Below are 20,763 nucleotides of genomic sequence, written 5' to 3' on the forward strand. Positions count from 1 at the left end.
TATATATGCATAAATGATTGCCTAGTATAATAAATAATAGCCAGTGATGTGTAAATGTCATAATTGTGTCTTATGCATTCATTTTTGACCAAATTGCGAACAATGAAGAAATAGTGTTGGAAATAAATTTATGATTATCTGAAAACGAGACCTACGAAATCCTTTCGATGATTTTTACGAATTTCTAATGGCTTCAATTCAAATGATTTTCGAAAGTCATACTACCAGAGAGCAGTGTTTCACTAGTTAGTTAACTGAAAAGACAAAATCCGACGTCAGAGCATTGTTGTTATGGGAATCGTTCCACGTTTACAAAGATACACGAAGTACGAGATGAGTTAAAAATTGTGCCTCTCAATGGATACGTGATAGATTTAAATCAGCTTCTGAAATAGCTTCTATTCTTGTCCGAAGAGGCGTTGCAAACGGGGAGCCTCACCGATATTAACATATTGGAAAGAGTTCAGATCTAGAGATTAATCTTGGCTATCTACAAAAGTCGCCCGGTAGCGAGATGTGCGTTCATTTTATCCAGAACTCTTTCACCGTGCAGAATGTGCCTTGTCTTGTTTTCCTGTTAGTTTTGAGGTGGTGATTTTGTACTTGAGTAGTGCCTAAGAGAACAAAATGTGGCATAATATTTTATTGGTTATTTTACTCCTGGTGTTATTTTGTGTGCGAGATGTGAGGAAACCAGCGTTTTTTCCACCAGGTGAAATATTTCGAATAATGTGATTATTTTCTTGGTGAAATATATTCTCTTTTCTGGTGGTCCTAAGCAAAACTTTCTTGGGTATTGATTATTTCTATTATTTTCTTATGGCACCGTTTATTCGCATTTGAAGCTTAACGTCACTTTTTCTTAAGGTCTACAATAATGTGGACGCAAATAATAAAAAAAGCTAGAGTACATCCGCAAAAGAAACTATGAGTTCAATTACCCTTTTTGATGTTTATTATCGTTGATTATAAAAATTGAAACAAAATAGAACATCATAATCTCGATATATAAACTTGAAATAAGTGATGAAAAAATAGAAAACAAACGTTTAAATGAGAAAGAAAATTCAACGATTGTTTATCAAAACGATTAACGATCGAGTGATATCTTACCAGTGTTACGGCTGTCTAGTGCAAAAAAATGACAGAACACAATGAATTAAATAAATGAATTGATAGCGAAACTACCGACAGCCGGCTGTCCGGAGTTTTAAGAGTTTCGGAAGAAATTTCGTATTTTAGTAGGAAACACATATCAATACAAAACGCAATAAAATTGCAACTTATTCTCGGTAGCCGGCTACTTAGAGCAATAAATACATGATAATATTATAAGTAATAAGTAGATCACATTATCTACCAAAATAAATCCTGATCATTTCCTCGCCCCACTAACACCACTCCTTTCCTATGACACTTGTGGTGATGCAGAGAATTCTTCGGTCACTAGTAGCAACAATTCGATAGTTCCATGAAAAAAGGGCCTAACTGCAAATGAGAGCCTCTCTTTGGTTACTTTCTTTTTGAATAATTACAAAGGTGGTATAGAAATATCAATAGAAAGTTTGTGATTTTGGTTTGGACCTTATGCAAAGAGTTCAGCTTCAAATATAAAATCAACCTGGAAATTTACGAAAGAAAAAGTAAACAAAGAGAAACTGCCATTTACAGTTAGGCCCTTTGGTCGTGGGACGATAGAGTTGTTGAACTAACATTCCTTCCCTTCCCATATTGATCTACATGGGCGTGGCCATCTAAGTTATTGATCAGTCTGTGTTCTAAGTCAGTTTAGAATGCAAGTTGAGCATGATCTACGACTCCCCAAGTACCATGCATTTGGTTCAATATGCAATTTCAACTGGTTTCTGACCAATCACAGGAAACTCACGGGCGATCAACTAAGCTAAGCTTTTTGGAACTTTGTGGAATCCTGTCAACAAAAATCCATCCATTTTGATTCGAAGAAAAGCGTAGTGCTACTTAACGAGTGTGTGCGTCATCAACGCAAATAGGTGATAATCTGACAGGGTTAGGTCAGCAGAGTAAGCCGCATACCTTATGATCAAAAAAGAACCGAAATTTGATTAAACACGCAAAATTTCAATTTTTAATAAATTTCTCCTGCGGCAATACATGCATGCCAATGCTTGATCCAATTTTCCATACAAGTTGTATACGCCGCCGAAGGTATGGCCTTTAGTTCACGCAGCGAATTCTCATTTATGGTCTCTATGGTCTCAAAACGCGTTCCCCGCAATGGCAATTTGAGTCTGGGGAAGAGGAAAACGTCACACGAGGCCATATCTGGAGAGTACGGTGCTTGGTTGATGATATTGGTTGAGGCTTTGGCCAAAAACTGCGACACAACCAACGCTGTGTGAGCCGGCGCATTATCGTGAAATTCAGCTTTTTTGGCACCAGCCGAGAAGCGACGCGTTTCAAACCCAAAACATCAGTTAAAATGTGTTCGGCTGATCCATAAGAGATGCCCAACAACACAGCAATCTCTCTAATCGGTACAGAACGATTTTGCAACACGATTTGCTTCGCCGATTCAATGTTTTCTTCAGTAACAGATGTTGTTGGGCTGCCAGGGATCTACGACCACCTTTGAAGCGTTTATACCACTCGTTTGCCTGTGTTTTTCCTAGACACGATTCACCAAAAGCCTTTTCTAACATTTTCAACGTTTCGGAACACTTAAATCCATTTGCAACACAAAATTTGATGCACGCACGTTGTTCTAAATTTTCATCCATTATAAAAATCGCCACACGAAAATTTTTCAACTCCTTTGTATAGACGCCAAACAAAAACTAATCGTACGATATGCGTCAAAATTTGACAGAATGTGTATAAAAGTGTTGTCAACGTTGAGAGAATAAAAGTTTACCGATAGGACAAGCGCGGGAATTTTAAAATGAAAATTCCGCTTCTTTTTTGATCATAAGGTACTTCTTCATCTGCTGCCAAATCTGTTTCGAAGTGTGATACTGAGCAATGATATGAAAGAGAATCACTATTCTGGTGGTTTCAACTGAGTTACTCGGTTTTAATCGATCTTTTGTTGTTCGTAGCGTTTAGTACTAATCGTTTTAATTGGTTTCAGCTGCTCATAATAGAGAACACCATGGTCCCATGCCAATAGATCGCTGTGTTTTTGATCACCGATTTATCAATTTAGCCTAGCCTATTCTTCTATTTTGTCCAGACATGTGGATGTAACCGAAGACATTTCTAACTGGAAATTAACCTTAGTTTTGTTATTTTCACTTTGTATTAACTGTTACATAATAGAAAAGTGCTTAATCCACCTAGCAGTGAGACTCAGTTCATCGAACTGAGTAATGTATGTGTGTGTATGTTTCAAATAATCTCACTAGGTTTTCTCAGAGACATCCACAAATCGCCTGTCAGGTTCGGAATTTGAATAAATTCTTTTGTCGAGCATCCTCCGAAACATCGAACTCAAATTTGGCGTTTCGATTCGGTTTGGGGTTTTTGTACCTTGTAAGCATCTGACTCAGCACGCTTCATTATTTTCTGCACAAAACTGACTTGACATGTTTGAACGATTCTGGGACAGTTGCAGCACTATTTTGGTCATTCTATGACCACTTAAAGCTTGCTTCAGATAGAATTGGAACAAAGACAATTTCCTGTTTTCCAGTTATTTATTATTGAATTCAAGATCTTTTTTTATACAAATGTAGCGTTTTCTTCATACTTTCAAGAAAAAATACGGATAAAATTATACGTCACGGTTTCGAAGGAATTCTCGAATTTTTCCTGTAACACGGCTCATTAGGCGGCGCACACTTTCTTCGTCCATCGTTTTAGTTATCTTATTCCACCAGGTCGTCATCTGATTGATGTCTTTGACAACCTTTCCCTTTGCCTTGAGTCTCCTCTTCATGATTGCCCAGTATTTCTCAATAGCGCGGAACTGGGGGCAGTTGGGTGGAGCCTTTCTCTGCATACCATTCTTGAACGACTTTGCTGTAATGACAGCTTGGCAAATCTGGCCAAAACATTACGGGATGGTCGTGGGGTCGAATTAACGGGAAATTTCGTTTTTAGAGACACTCTTGTTGGTATTGTTCCGATGTCATTGTCTTATTTGTAACGAAAACTTTCGTTTTTTTGCCACAGCTGCAAATGCCCTGCCAAATCATAAATTTGTTCGCGAATTTGTCGGCAAAAACAAATTTAAATTTGGCTGGAACATCCTCCCGAGCCGTTGCCAAGGAAAATTTTTGACCTGGGATTTGCCCGAAGTCAGCCTTGACATAGGTTTCATCGTCCATCAGAAGACACCCGTCTAACTTGGTCAGCACCTGGTCATATAGTTTCCGAGCACGAATTTTGACCACACTATTCTGTTTTATGGTCCGATTAGGCTGTCAGCTAGCTCGATACGACTTGATTCCTTCCCGGAGTTGAGTTCTCCTCACGGTACTGTGGGCAGCACCGAATTTTCAGGCCAAATCACGGTCCGACAGATTAGGATTCCTCTTAATCGTCTTCAAAATCTTACCACGCAGTTTCCGGTCGACAGTTCCACTCTGACGATTGGCTTGAGGCTTTCGAATCGTCGTCAATGTTTCCTTATACCGTTTGATAACGCACCATACGGTATTTCTGGGCAATTTCAGCTGCTTAGCTAGCCTAGATGCAGACCACAATGGATTTTCCAAATACCTGTGCACAATTTTTTCCCTTCCTTCGGCTTCCATGTTGATTGTTTACAAAGTACAGTCGATTTGCGGTATGTCAAAAATCATACGTGAAGGTGACAAAATTCACGACAAGTGGGCGCCAAGAACTTCCAAATCCGTCCACCAGGAGCGCCACAATATGAGCAAAAGTTTGTACTAATTCTAAATGGAGCATGCTTTATATGGCCCCATGGGACACTTAACGGCAGTACATGGAATGAAAAGGCCTCTCACAGAAAGGACGTGAATAGTTTAGAATCGTATATATTTTTGTTTAGAAAAATCCTGTAGATGGCCCAATAGTAAATTTTATGACAATCTATGTACTAGTGTTTGACTAACAGCTGATCGTGTCACACGAGTTCTAGTTTCTATCAAGCTATGGAAAAAGTCGAGTTTCGTGTCCCGATAATAAAAGCAACCGTGAAATTAAATGATTTGCGATACGGATTGGTTCACCATCCCTCGTATTCTCCAGACCTAGCTCCCAATGACTATTATAAATTTTCAAACCTGAAAAGGTTTTTCAAGGGAAAGAAATTTTCGTTGAATGCTGAGGTCATTGCAGAAACGGAAGCCTAATTTGAAGGCCTTGACAAATCTTTCTTTTCGAAGGGCATCAAAATGTTGGAGGACCTGTCGGATGGAGATTACACTGAAGAATAAAAAAGTTTTCACGGTAAAAAATCGACTTTTTCTTGGTTACGTCCGGGACTTCTCATTCCATGTAGTTACTGTATGAATAACTATGAGACTTGACAGACGTCAACAATACACAATGATTAAGATTTACTCGAACATTCAGGTTTGTGCCTTATTCCATTCGACTCAGCTCGACGAGATCGAAAAATGACTGTTGTGTATGGATATGTGTATGAATGTGTGTGCACATTTCAACGATTATTTTAACCGTTCAATTTTGTAGGAGATGGCTGAACCGATTTCAACAAACTTAGGCCCATTCGAAATCTAGAGTTTGAAGATCAGTTGGCTGACACTTCATGTATCGGAGATATTTATTAATACAAGTGAAATAATCGACAAATTTATTTTTTCCCATCCGTATAATTATTTCAGATGGTGACCTACGATCATGGCAAAGCAAAGTCTTGGCATTACATTCCTTTCGTGGAATTTGGCCTTTCTGCTTCAACAGACTTCGCAGCCGATTCTTAGCGTACAGAATCATTGCATAGCTAGTACTATAAATCTCACTGACACTAAGAATCCTTCCAGGTCAGGGCTAGAACATACGACAGCTGGCTTGTAAGAGCGTCCTATGCATTGAACCGCCAATCCGGGACAATGATCATGGTCAAATGTATTATTACTGATACACTGGGTTCGAGAAATGTTGCCTTATATGTGACGTAAGCGCTGAGCCGAAATTAGTGTCAGGAGTTATTTTCTTAAAAAAAGATGGAATATGTTTCAATGAGACTGTGTCGATGACAAGCGAAAGGCGTTATCACACCATTTAGGTGAAATAGGAAAAGGAATTTACTCATACGAATCAGTAGTTACAAAAGATTTTCGATGTGCTAATTGTATCGAATATATTCTTTATCATTTCGTACTATAATTTATGGTAGGGGAGAGTCGGCATTGATGTTTTTATTGATTTCAATACACTTCGCATGTTTCACAAATTTGTTCATGAAAAAAGATTATAGACTGTACATTCAGGTGCCTTGGGCTACAGAACAGTAAGCAGCATTGGACCACTGTTCATGAATAGAGAAAAATGAGAAAGAATCAACAACGGTCCTGAAATATGGCTTTCCTACAAAAAACGTAAGAAGTCTGAAAATCAGTAAAAAAAAAGTACAGGTGTGTAATGTCAGAGACATGACTGGATGTCGTGAATACGAATAAAACTGACACTCTTTCTTTATAAAGGGTGATTTTTTAAGAGCTTGAGAACTTTTTTAAACAATAAAACGCATAAAATTTGCAAAATCTCATCGGTTCTTTATTTTAAACGTTAGATTGGTACATGACATTTACTTTTTGAAGATAATTTCATTTAAATGTTGACCGCGGCTGCGTCTTAGGTGGTCCATTCGGAAAGTCCAATTTTGGGCAACTTTTTCGAGCATTTCGGCCGGAATAGCCCGAATTTCTTCGGAAATGTTGTCTTCCAAAGCTGGAATAGTTACTGGCTTATTTCTGTAGACTTTAGACTTGACGTAGCCCCACAAAAAATAGTCTAAAGGCGTCAAATCGCATGATCTTGGTGGCCAACTTACCGGTCCATTTCTTGAGATGAATTGTTCTCCGAAGTTTTCCCTCAAAATGGCCATAGAATCGCGAGCTGTGTGGCATGTAGCGCCATCTTGTTGAAACCACATGTCAACCAAGTTCAGTTCTTCCATTTTTGGCAACAAAAAGTTTGTTAGCATCGAACGATAGCGATCGCCATTCACTGTAACGTTGCGTCCAACAGCATCTTTGAAAAAATACGGTCCAATGATTCCACCAGCGTACAAACCACACCAAACAGTGCATTTTTCGGGATGCATGGGCAGTTCTTGAACGGCTTCTGGTTGCTCTTCACTCCAAATGCGGCAATTTTGCTTATTTACGTAGCCATTCAACCAGAAATGAGCCTCATCGCTGAACAAAATTTGTCGATAAAAAAGCGGATTTTCCGAATGGACCACCTAAGACGCAGCCGCGGTCAACATTTAAATGAAATTATCTTCAAAAAGTAAATGTCATGTACCAATCTAACGTTTAAAATAAAGAACCGATGAGATTTTGCAAATTTTATGCGTTTTATTGTTTAAAAAAGTTCTCAAGCTCTTAAAAAATCACCCTTTACTTCCGAATATCAATTAGTTGATCGCTAGTGTGAATTCTGCAAGTTTTGCCCTTTTACACTACTAGAATTTGAAACGATACACCTAAACTACAGTACACATTAGTTACTTCAAACATTCTGACACATAAATATTACGGAATAACCAGTATTGTATAATTTTCTAAGATATTAAACACTGATTGTATATAAACGATTTTAAACACTGTTGCGAATTTAGAACTGTGAAAATTGCAAAAAACTGATCAAATTATCTTAGAATTGCACTATACTGATACTTTTACTTTTCGATTTACAAAGAAGCAATCTTTATAGTTCTTTAGATAACATTTAGAGTCATTGGAAGGGCTGATTTTGCAGAATGTTCCACATTGCTGTCCATTTTCCGTTGTATTTTGCTCCAATGCAAACGACCACCAACAGGATGATGTAATCGATCTTCTTCGAAGGAAAACTGGCTCTGCGGCCTGACGACTGAAGTCCAAATCAAAGCACTGCTAACTGCTCCACCTGACGACTGAAGTCCAAATGGAAGTTGCAACCTGAGCGTTTGAGGTTTTTAACCACCAAGTGTTAAAATATACATTTCATCCGTGGTAGCGGTCAATTTGTCATTCTTGGTAATATGTGCTTGTGAATCGCTATCAGCACAAACAAAATACGGCGAGAGGATATCTCACCACAAGAAGTAAGAAGTGACGCAGAAAGCAAGCGGGGAACGCAAGCTTTCTGCGCACAATAAACAACAAGACAATAGTAGCTATCTCTCTTTGTGTGGATACGATACGCACTGCTGCTGAACAATACCATATGATCGGCAGTGGCCGATCATTGTAGTATACTTAAACATCGCTTGAGTAATATGTATTATATTAAGAACTAGGCTAAGCTTGTAAATAAAGTTACCTCAATTTAACCTGAAGTGAAGTACTCTGCTTTATTTTGTTCTATTCACTTCAACAAGGTTATGGGCCCAGGATTATAAGGTTCGAAGGTTATTCGATTCTTTACATCTTGACAACCAAAATCGAAAGTTATTCGATTATTCGATCAAAGGTTATTTGATCATTTCTAGTAGGTACGGGAAAGTACAATCGTAGAGATCGATTGAAGCAAACGGACAGTTTGTTTACTGTGCAAACGGACAGTTTGCATAATCCAGCGCGGAGGCTACACTGGTTACAAGGACAACCTGATTCGTCAACCATGACTGACAATAGCAGCGAGGCAGGAGAAGGTGGATCGCGAAGAACTGGTGCCTACGAGAGGGAAACTCTCGAGTGCACTGCACTATTCCATGCAGTATTCTCCTCGCAGAGGCATTTAAACGTCTTTGATGGTGACGAAGCCAATTTCACAGCCTGGAAATGGCATGTAGAGCATCATCTGGCAAAGATGAAGCTCTCACATACACTTCTTCGTACACCGGAGGAGGAAGATTACGCGAAGGAAGTCCCTGGGGAAACTGCAGCCGAAGTCGAACAACGAAAACTGAAACTAAAACTCAGAATAGATGAAGACGTCGACGCCATCGATGCCATTGTAATGATGGTAGACAACACTGTGCTGAACAAACTGATCGGACTGCAATACGCGAAGGAGGCGATGGACACACTAATGAGGACGTACCAAAAAGCCGGTACATCCGCGATGGTGAATATGCGGGATCGTTTGTATTCCATCAATCAGCGAAATCTTGGCCGCTTGTCAAGAATATTTGATGAACACGATCTCATCATTCGTGAACTAGAACGCATGGGATCGACACTAACAGTGGCAGAAAAGGTTCATGCATTGCTGATTGCCATACCGGAAAGGTATAGGCATGTGAAAGGTGCTCTGATGGTGTTATCTAATGTGCGATGCCGATAATGGAAATTAAACGGATGTTCTATGATGCTGTTGCTGGGGAAGTTGAAAAGAAAGAGCTTAAAAATGTTGCATTAGCTAGCAGGAAGGAGGACGTTAGATGTTTCGGGTGTAACGAAACCGGTCACTATAAAAACAAGTGTCCGTTAATGAAGCAGTTCATTGCTGCAGAGAAGGAAAAATCAAAGATACCGCAGAAGAAAAGAGTACACGCTATGATGGCTGGATTTCGAAAAACAAGAAGGTGAGATTCGTGGTTGATTCCGGCGCTTCTGATCACATGGTGAATGATGAATTCTTGCTGGAGGATGTGTAAACATTAAATGTATCCGTTACTACCGCAAAGTCTGGCCAAACTCTTCGGGCTACGAAGAAAGGAAACATGAAACCCTGTTCAGTTATTGGTAAAAATTAAGTAAATTATTTAAAATTGTACCACGTTCTTTTCGTTCCAAATTTGGAAGAAAACTTATTTTCGGTTAGAAAAGCAAGTCGTTGTGGAAAAAGGGTTACTTTTATAGATAAAGAGGTCATCTTTGAATCCAATGAGGAAATCATTGCAGTTGGAAGTCTCATTGAGAACTTATACTACCTTAATTTGATTTGAGATGAGTCGTCATTGGTGGATAAGAATCCAGCAGCGTATGTCGGGAAACAAGTCAGTCATAAAACATGGCATGAAAGACTTGGACATTTGAGTTGGCTAAGAATCCAAAATACAACGTTTCGGACAGAAACGAAGATCGACGAACAAAGAACTTTCGGACAGAAACTGGTAGTCGCATTATTCGGTTAGGATGAATATGGGTATTTCTTGGTCAATACCACATTGATTGTTGGAAAAACAATCGGTCGTATTATTAACTTCGGTTAGAAGTGGTAGGAAGCACCAGTACTTCGGTTAGAAGGGGGATTCGGTAATTTCGGAAAGAAATTGAAATCGGATTGAATTGTTAGAGAAACAATCAGTCTTCTTATTTGCTTCGGTTAGAAGTGGGATTCGGTAGTTTGGAATTAAAACCGGTAGTTTCGGATAGAAACAGAATGTAATATACAAAATTTCGGATTGAAACTGGATCGTCAAGTAACGAAGTTTCGAGTATAAAGAGCGCTCGACAGGTTGTCGCAACAAGTTTGGAATCCCGTGAGGATAAGTCCAGAGTTCTACTGGCAATAAATAGATTGTTGGATAAGCAATCGGCGATAATAATATTACTTCGGTTAGAAGTGGGAACAGTAGGAATTGCGAAGAAGCGCTAGAAACAGAAGAAAGCCTGAAAGATTATCAGCATACGTTGCTAAATTGACATTAGCCTATGATGATGAAATTCCACAAAACATTGAACATTTGAAAAAACCGGGATGATTGGCTAAATTGGAAAGCAGCAATCAAAGAAGAGCTCAAATCTTTGCATCAAAACAAGGCATGGACAGTGGTTAACTGTGTGTCAGAAGGTTTTAGAGCAATTCATTCAAAGTGGATTTTCTCAATTAAGGAAGACGGCAGATATAAAGCACGATTAGTCGCCAAAGGGTGTTCGCAACGTCCAGGATTTGATTTCAGTGAAACATTTGCACCTGTGGCCAAATTTGAAAGTGTTCGTGTAATCCTAGCACTCGCAAACGAACATAAAATGCATGTTCATCAGATGGATGTAAAAACAGCATTTCTCAATGGAGAATTGGAAGAGGAAGTTTACATAAAATTACCTGCGAATGAAATCGGAAAAATTATTCCTGTCCGTCTACACAGAAGTATATATGGATTGAAGCAAGCAAGCAGATCATGGAATAAACGGTTTGACGATGAATTTAAGCAACTTGGATTCATCGCATTAAAAAGTGACTGCTGCATCTACATGGAAAAATCAAAAGAAATATTTCTGATTTTATATGTAGATGACATACTGTTGATTTCCAAGGATATTGGAAAAATTGACTGGATAAAAATCGAGCTTGGAAGGATATTCCAAATGAAAGATTTAAAAGAAGTGAAACATTTCCTTGGTATGGAAATAATTCGCGATATTGAAAAACAAACATTGGAAATTTCACAAGCAGAATATGTGAAAAAGGTCCTGAAAAGGTTTGGAATGAATGACTGTAAACCAGTGGGGACACCGCTGGATGCAAATGCAAAATGGTCAAATAATGGTGGCAAGCCAACTGAGCATCCTTACAAAGAACTAGTAGGGTGTTTACAATATCTCTCTTTAACTTCAAGGCCGGATATATGCACTGCAGTTAGCAAACTTAGCAGATATAACAATTGTGCAACAGACGAGCACTGGTCAGGATTGAAACGTATATTAAGGTACTTGCAAGGAACCATGCATACCAAAATAGTGTATACACATGGAAATGATCAATCACCGTTAGTAGGATATGCTGACGCTGATTTTGCAAATGATACTGATGATGGAAAATCTGTATCAGGTTTTGCTTTCCTGTTATATGGAAACTTGGTTTCGTGGTCAACGAAACGGTAAGCAACGATTAGCTTATCAACGACAGAAGCTGAATTAATTGCATTATGCTCAGCGGCAACAGAAGGAATGTGGTTAACAAAGCTTCTGAACGAATTGGGCATAGTGGTAACATTTGTCATCATGGACGACAGCATCCCGTGCATGCATATTGCAACGGAACCAAGGTCACATCAGAAAATGAAACATTTAGACATCAAATATCTTTTCATCAGGGAGCTGATCAATGAAGGAAGAGTTCATCTTCAATACATCCCAAGCACCGATCAACCAGCCGATGCGTTCACCAAGGGGTTCCCAAAAACTACGCACAGAAGGTTATTCAAAGTGCTGAATGTACAAATTGTGGGGAAGTGTTAAAATATACATTTCATCCGTGGTAGCGGTCAATTTGTCATTCTTGGTAATATGTGCTTGTGAATCGCTATCAGCACAAACAAAATACGGCGAGAGGATATCTCACCACAAGAAGTAAGAAGTGACGCAGAAAGCAAGCGGGGAACGCAAGCTTTCTGCGCACAATAAACAACAAGACAATAGTAGCTATCTCTCTTTGTGTGGATACGATACGCACTGCTGCTGAACAATACCATATGATCGGCAGTGGCCGATCATTGTAGTATACTTAAACATCGCTTGAGTAATATGTATTATACAGGGTGATTTTTTAAGAGCTTGAGAACTTTTTTAAACAATAAAACGCATAAAATTTGCAAAATCTCATCGGTTCTTTATTTTAAACGTTAGATTGGTACATGACATTTACTTTTTGAAGATAATTTCATTTAAATGTTGACCGCGGCTGCGTCTTAGGTGGTCCATTCGGAAAGTCCAATTTTGGGCAACTTTTTCGAGCATTTCGGCCGGAATAGCCCGAATTTCTTCGGAAATGTTGTCTTCCAAAGCTGGAATAGTTACTGGCTTATTTCTGTAGACTTTAGACTTGACGTAGCCCCACAAAAAATAGTCTAAAGGCGTCAAATCGCATGATCTTGGTGGCCAACTTACCGGTCCATTTCTTGAGATGAATTGTTCTCCGAAGTTTTCCCTCAAAATGGCCATAGAATCGCGAGCTGTGTGGCATGTAGCGCCATCTTGTTGAAACCACATGTCAACCAAGTTCAGTTCTTCCATTTTTGGCAACAAAAAGTTTGTTAGCATCGAACGATAGCGATCGCCATTCACTGTAACGTTGCGTCCAACAGCATCTTTGAAAAAATACGGTCCAATGATTCCACCAGCGTACAAACCACACCAAACAGTGCATTTTTCGGGATGCATGGGCAGTTCTTGAACGGCTTCTGGTTGCTCTTCACTCCAAATGCGGCAATTTTGCTTATTTACGTAGCCATTCAACCAGAAATGAGCCTCATCGCTGAACAAAATTTGTCGATAAAAAAGCGGATTTTCTGCCAACTTTTCTAGGGCCCATTCACTGATTTGCAAGCGTTGCTCGTTAGTAAGTCTATTCATGATGAAATGTCAGAGCATACTGAGCAAATAATAATGCATGAAAATCATAACCTCAAAAAATCTGAGCAAATACTAATGCATGAAAATCCTAACCTCAAAAAAATCACCTTTTATTAAGAACTAGGCTAAGCTTGTAAATAAAGTTACCTCAATTTAACCTGAAGTGAAGTACTCTGCTTTATTTTGTTCTATTCACTTCAACACCAAGAAGGTGCACTGTCTGGGAGCTGCTGGTTGATTAAATCATTCTCACGACGTCTGCTTCTATCCAACGCACAAGAAGAAATGATCGATTTTCGCATTTTTTTGCATAAATATCTGTTTATTAATCTTATTTTTGTGTATTACATCAACATTTTACAGTACAAGTGTTTTGACCCTTTGGCCTTTCATCTTTGTTGTTCATACTATTCGTTATTAATAATAGGTGTTTTAGTTACTCTTGTTTTACATACTAATGTTTAATCGTAATATTTATTTTAATTATTTATAAAATATCTACCTACTTATAACTATCCCTAACCTAATACGTACAAATTTTGAATTATTTGTATTTCAGAGATTGAGCACCTCTCTTCAAATTTCGTGCAGTATTGTTCGAATTTTTGTTCTAGTATATCCAGGGAGGCCATCTCATGTACTTCACTAGTCCTTGTCCAAGGGGCTAGATTTAGAATCATCTTTAAGATCTTAGTTTGAATGCGCTGAAGCCTAAGTTTGTGTGTTCGTGCACAGCCCCGCCAAACAGGGACTGCGTTTTCAATTGCGGGGTAGATGATTTGTTTATAGACAGCCATCTGATTCTTCAGGCACAGTTTAGATTTTCGACCACGGTTCCCCTTTTATACACAGTCAATTGAAGATATGTGCCTGACTACCTCAAAATTGTCGTCCTTGCGCGAAAACCCCAAGCGAAAGTAAAGAGTTTTCCGCGTTGTTTTCAAATTTTGAGAAAACCTAATTTTTGAGTTGTTTGTGGTTATCTCACACTGTTCACAATATTATCCTAAATTCCTGATCATATTTTTGATGAAATAGTGAAAGAATTATGTTGCTGCCATTAATACAAGTCGATATATTCACGATTAAGTTCTGCCCAATCTTCCATATGGCTAATTTTGAAAACACTCCCCATAGTAAAGTAAGTCGTATTCACGACAAAACGTAAAGTGAATGAATTGCATCAAGTATAGAAATCAATTTCTATGCTATGCAATCACTGTGGAAACCGACTTCACAACCGTCATACACCATTCGACTCAGTTCGTCGAGACCACAAAATGTCTGTATGAGTATGCGTGTGTATATATGTCTGTGTGTATGTGCCAAATAATGTCACTCAGTTTTCTCAGAGATGGCTGAACCGATATTCACAAACTTAGATGGTAACAAAATGTCTTTTGGTCCCAAATTCTGCTATTGAATGTCATTTTTATCCGGCTTCCGGTTCTGGAATTACATGGCGATATGTGCAAATTTATGAGAAAATGTGCAGTCAATATTCTCGGAAATTTCTTAATCAATTTTCACAAACTAAAAAAACAAATAAAAGGTCTTGAAATTCTTTAGGAAGTCTTCGAAAAGTTTATTCGATATTACAGTGCGATAAGTGAAAAATTTTCAGTTTCTTTAGTATTTTTCACAAGTGATGGCGAAACGAGGTGTAAATTTTCATAAAACTCATCTAGTTGGCAGATCTTGTTAGTTGGGGGATATAAAAACCTACTTTGTGACTACTGGTTTTGCACTTTTCGCTGTGTGAAATTCACAGTAATCGAGATCAAGTGGGGGGAATGCTTGCACAATTCATACAATTGATCAACTAATTGATTTTCGGAAGTGTTAAGGAACATGTCAGTTGTTTTCGTATTCACGACATCCAGTTATGTCTCTGATATTACCCACCCGCCTTTTTAATCATATTTTTACCTTTTTTTAATAAATATAAAAAATAGGTATAGAATTCGCTCAAACTTTAGAAAAATTTTCCGAGGCCCGGAGGGCCGAGTTTCATATACTAATCGATTCAGCTCGACGAACTGAGCAAATGTCCGTGTGTGTATGTGTGTGAGTCTGTATGTGCATTGTCAACAAAGAGGTCGAGCTCTCAGAGATGGCTGGACCGATTTTGATCAAACTAGTCGCAAATGAAAGGTCTTCCCGTTACCCAAAACGCTATTGAATGGAGATTGGATGTTTACTTTTTGAGGTATACGAAGTTTCATGTCAAAATTTTCAGGTTTTTGACAGTATCTGTCACAACTGACCTTGAAAACAGAATAAATTTTTAGACTTAGATTCTGCACAGTAATAGCTATCCAACAAGCCATCGATTGTCAAAATCCGTCCATTTTTAACGGAGTTATAGATATTTTTGTGTAAGTGACTTTTCGCCTTATTTCAGTAGTAGGAGTTTCACACGTTTGACGATAAAGCGCTGTTTCGGAGCCAAATGAAACACGGTTTTTGTATACCGTTACATACAATTGTTTCTAAGTACCAAAAAGACTTTGTACAGTATCTTTTTCCATGGCATTTTTCCTCGTACCGATTTTAGCACGGTTCGTTTTTGGCAACATAATCATTCGAGTATGACATGTAAACTAGATGATGGCGGCATTTTCAAGTTGAAAGTAATTCCGCATAATTATTTCGATTGAAACTATTTACATTAATAAATGCTGGAAGAACATAACTCCCATATACAATTCGACTCAGTTCGTCGAGATCAGCAAATGCGTGTGTGACCAATAATTTCACTCAATTTTCTCGGAGATGGCTCAAGCATTTTCTACAAACTTAGATTCATATGAAAAGTCGTATGCTCCTAAACAAAATTTCTCATTTTTTTCTTTTTATGCGATGTTCACCTAACCATAGACCATTTTTGTAGAAACAGAAAATGAAAATTATAGAATGATAGTACTCAAGGGAGAGCAAGGATGTGAGTATATAGAACGGAAAAGGAGAGACGTGACAGAAGGTCATTTAAGCAAGCAGAAATCTTCTAGTAACTTAACTCTTACCTTCTACCAAAGGAGTCGGGCTTAGGCATCTGAACAATGCGAATCGCCCGAGTCTCTGGTATGTCGGTAAGTAGTGATAAAGGTCTTTTACCATTTACTCTCCGAACCGGGTTAAGTTACTAGAAGATTTCTGCTTGCTTAAATGACCCTCTGTCACGTCTCACCTTTCCGTTCTATATATTCACATCCTTGCTCTCCCTTGAGTACTATCATTCTATAATTTTCATTTTCTGTTTCTACAAAAATGGTCTATGGTTAGGTGAACATCGCATAAAAAGAAAAAGGAAATATTGACTACTATACTGTCCATACTCGCATATCAGTCCCATATCGATTTTCATCAATTTTGAGTTAGCTTGAGGAATGAAATCTATCCTCAATATACTCTTAGAAATTGCAATAAAAGTTGAGGGTTTGTTCAGTAAAATGTGAAAAAAATATCAACTCATGTCTGTCCCATATGCAAAATACTCGCATATCAGTCCCATTCAGTGCAAATTTCAATAATTTCGTTTGTTGCAATATTCGAATAGTAAAGGTGTATTACCGATATTTCAAGTAATATTACCATGATTTAGCATTAGGTTGAACAATAAATCAAAAAAATCGGAAATAAAATTTTAATCGTCTTTTTCTAGTATACTTAGTCGTTAAAAAAGGAAAAAGTTCCTCAATTATATTTGAATCCGATTTCTGGTTCCAGAACTACAGGATGATATGTGAAACGAAATTCAAATTGTGTAAACCATTTTTCTCGTATATGGCTGAACCGATCTAAGATTCAAATGAAATCTAAGGACCATCTATGATTCAAATAAGAGGTCTTAAAATCCTATAAAACATCTTGCTTTATAGTCAGATCCGACTTCCGGTTTAGAAAATACAGGGTGATTAGTATAAAAATGTCCATTTCACATAAATTAATCAGGTTTATCGGGTTAATGACACATAACTCTGAAGTGGAACTTACTTCGACATCTCATGGAATGTTCAATCGATTTTCACACTTTAAGATTGAAATTCGATACGATTTACAGTTTCGAAATTACAGGGTAATGAGTGATTAATATCTCAATTTGCTGTTTAAAACAACGATAATTAAAATAATGTCATGAGAACTAAAACACCGCAGAATATCCATGCAAAAACACATGCGGATTGATAAAAAACGGTATCATCTCACTGCTAGGTGGATTAATCACATTTTCTTTATGAGAAACAATGTTATTTAAAGTTTTATCAATCGAAACAATTATAATTATAATTTATGATAGTTCATGATAGTTGTGACCCAAGGGAAGGAGACCCTCGGGTCAAATATCAACAACTTTTCAAGTTAAATTTTATACATAAATTTCGCAAGAATCTGTTTACAAAAAACTCATAATGGAGCAAAAGAGATATACTAAAATGCCAGTGTGCGAAGTTTTTAAATACCTTCCATTCAAAGTTATAAAAAAAAGTTAAGTGTAAAAGGCCCACGCTTCCGACTCTCCCCTATAGTAATGTTTCAAGATCGAAAGTCGTCAAGTTTTGTACCTACTTATTTATGTCTGATTTAGTTATGAGATGTGAAGTCTTTTAGCAACGCTCCATGAAATTAGATGATCGTCAATTTCCCATACAACTCATGGGCACCCTCGTGTATATTGACGTAAAAAAATGATCAAGAGTTTATACAATGACTCCCGTCAAATTATTCAAATCAGTTCTCATTATTATGCTGTAAACATCTTGATTGGAACACCGCAGCCTACACAAGATTCCGTTACAAACGAAGTTTCGCCTAAAACAGAGCCTAACAAAATATGTCTTGGGATAGGTCAAAGCGTTGTTAATTTATCTTCTATTCTTGATTTCAAAATAATCTAACATCATTCCCTTTTCCATTCTTTATTGCAGGTCCCGGTTGGCTCCCGCTCGTAGGCTGTGGCTATCACGTGTATAAATTAGTGAAATCTCACAGCTTCTACCATCTGCTGTGGGCTGATTTGGTGCGTCGATTCGGACCCGTGGTCGGTTTGAAGCTCGGTCGCGATCGTGTTGTCATCGTATCCGGTGCTGTTGCTATCCGGGAGTTCTACTCCAAGGAGGAACTGAACGGTCGCCCCGACGGGTTCTTCTTTCGGGTGCGATCGTTCAATAAACGACTCGGGATTGTGTTCACCGACGGCGAAGATTGGGACGTTCAGAGGCGGTTCTCTATCAAAACGCTGAAAGCACTGGGAATGGGTAAAGCCGGCATGGCGTTCAATGTGGAAAAGGAAGCTGAAGAATTGATTCATCATCTTCGTAAACTTGCTAGGAAACGGAATCATATCGCGATGCACAATGCTTTCGATATCTCGGTTTTGAACGTTATCTGGACACTTATTGCAGGAAAAAGGTATAATTATGGTTCTTGATGATTTTGGCGAGTTCGAGTGAAAATATGGTTTTTCAGATTTCATCTCGACGATAAACGACTGGAATGGATCACAAGCACAATACATAAGAGCTTTCGCGTGATCGACATGTCCGGAGGCCTGTTGAATCAGTTTCCTTGTATCAGGCATGCTTTTCCTACCGCTTCTGGATATGCTCCATTAGTCAATTTGTTGAGTCCCTTGTGGGATTTTTTAAAAGTAATGTTCGATTCCCACACCTGAACGAAACAACTATTTTCAAATTCCGGAATACTTTCAGGACAGCATTCAGGTGTTAAACAAAAAACCAAAGGTAATCGATACCGAAGACTGTCTCATCTCATCGTACCTCCGAGAGCTTCAAAAAGATAGCCTACATTCGTCGTTCAGCAACAAGCAACTGCTCTGTCTGTGTCTGGACCTTTTCCAGGCCGGGTCAGAAACTACCAGCAACACTCTGGGATTCGGAATCGCCTACATGCTGCATCATCCGAGCGTCGTCGAAAAGATCCACCAGGAACTGGACAAAGTTGTCGGACGATATCGTCTTCCACTGCTGGACGATCGGCGTCATCTGCCATATACGGAAGCAGTGGTTTGTGAAATTCAAAGGATTGCCAACGTGGCACCACTGGCTATCGCCCACCGGGCACTTCAACCAGTACAGCTGGGGACCTACGTAATACCGAAGAATGCCATTGCGATGGTTTCGCTTTATTCACTACATATGGATCGATCCTACTGGGGTGATCCGGAGTGTTTTCGCCCGGAGCGCTTCCTGAACGAGACTGGAGATAAACTAATTCAACATGAGAATTTTCTGCCCTTTGGTTCGGGTGAGTTGAACGGGTTGGTTTATGGAAATCATTTTCAACAAAAATGTCAAATTTATTTTCAGGAAAACGACGTTGCCTAGGCGAATCGTTGGCTAAATCGAATCTGTTTTTGTTTTTTGCTGCATTTATGCATGCTTTTATAGTCGAGCCGGCGATCGAGGGTAAACTACCCGAATTAGAGGGAATTGACGGAATTACACTTTCTCCAAAACCGTACCATGTAAAATTAAGGGAGAGGCTGATTTGAAATACAAACACAATCAAATCAATATTTCTAACTAACTAACGTCAAAGTTGAGAAACTCTTCTTTAAGGCTTGGAATGAGAACATATGAACATATGTTTTTGTAATTTGATTACAATTAGTTTAGCATCCAAAAATATTTATTCCTAGTGCTTAGTTTGCTGTCAGAGTGCAAATGTTAACGCCAAGCGCACGCAGAGATTGTTTTGAAGCCAATTTCTCCTTTATACATAAACAATTATATCTGATTGATTTGAAGCAGAATTCTAATCCTGGCTAACGAAAAAATTATTTGTTTCGGTTGATTATATGTGTAATAACACAACTAGGTTTATTGTTTGAATAATCTCATTTTCGGGAAAGTCTTTTTTCTGATGGAAGAATTGCATAGCTGAAAACGCCGTTTTTCAACTTGTTCATTGAATCTCTCGCCTTCAAAAGCATGGATCAAAAATCTATCCTGACAATATCTAGATAATTTAATTTAGATGCGATTAGTGCATAAAAACATATATGTTGTCGCGATGAAAATGAAGTGAATGTTAAGTAACGTAACGAAACATGAGATAGAAATAAAATCGGCTCAAAAAGGCTGCCAAACAAGCGGTAGCTTTCTTGGATTTTATGGGATGTAGTCAAACTTGTAACCGAAAATATCAAAACTTTCTTGGCCACCCGGCCACATCGAGAGTCATTTTGCACATTTGCGAGAAAGCATGGAGAGAAATGTAATACGCAGAGCTAGCCACGTTGTTTTACGCGACTTACTGGCCTCAGCACTACAAGCTACCGCTTGTTTAGCAGCCTTGCTGAGCCAATTTTATTTCTCTGCCATGTTTCGTTACGTTACCAGGCAACTGGAGCAGAAAAAATGAAGCCGCCATA

General features: G+C 38.4%; 1 protein-coding gene across 1 annotated transcript; it reads left to right on the plus strand.

Moving 5' to 3' along the window:
- The first annotated feature begins 555 nt into the window (after nt 1–555).
- Nucleotides 556–20,366, plus strand: LOC131438473 (methyl farnesoate epoxidase-like). Its single transcript, XM_058608533.1, has 5 exons — nt 556–712; nt 18,296–18,779; nt 18,837–19,017; nt 19,079–19,634; nt 19,697–20,366. The coding sequence occupies exons 1-5, from the start codon at nt 628–630 to the stop codon at nt 19,879–19,881; spliced, it is 1,491 nt and encodes a 496-aa protein (XP_058464516.1). The 5' UTR covers nt 556–627; the 3' UTR covers nt 19,882–20,366.
- The last annotated feature ends 397 nt before the right edge of the window (nt 20,367–20,763 follow it).

The sequence above is a fragment of the Malaya genurostris genome, chromosome 3 (genome assembly GCF_030247185.1).
Source record: "Malaya genurostris strain Urasoe2022 chromosome 3, Malgen_1.1, whole genome shotgun sequence".
Taxonomy (NCBI): Eukaryota; Metazoa; Arthropoda; class Insecta; order Diptera; family Culicidae; genus Malaya; species Malaya genurostris.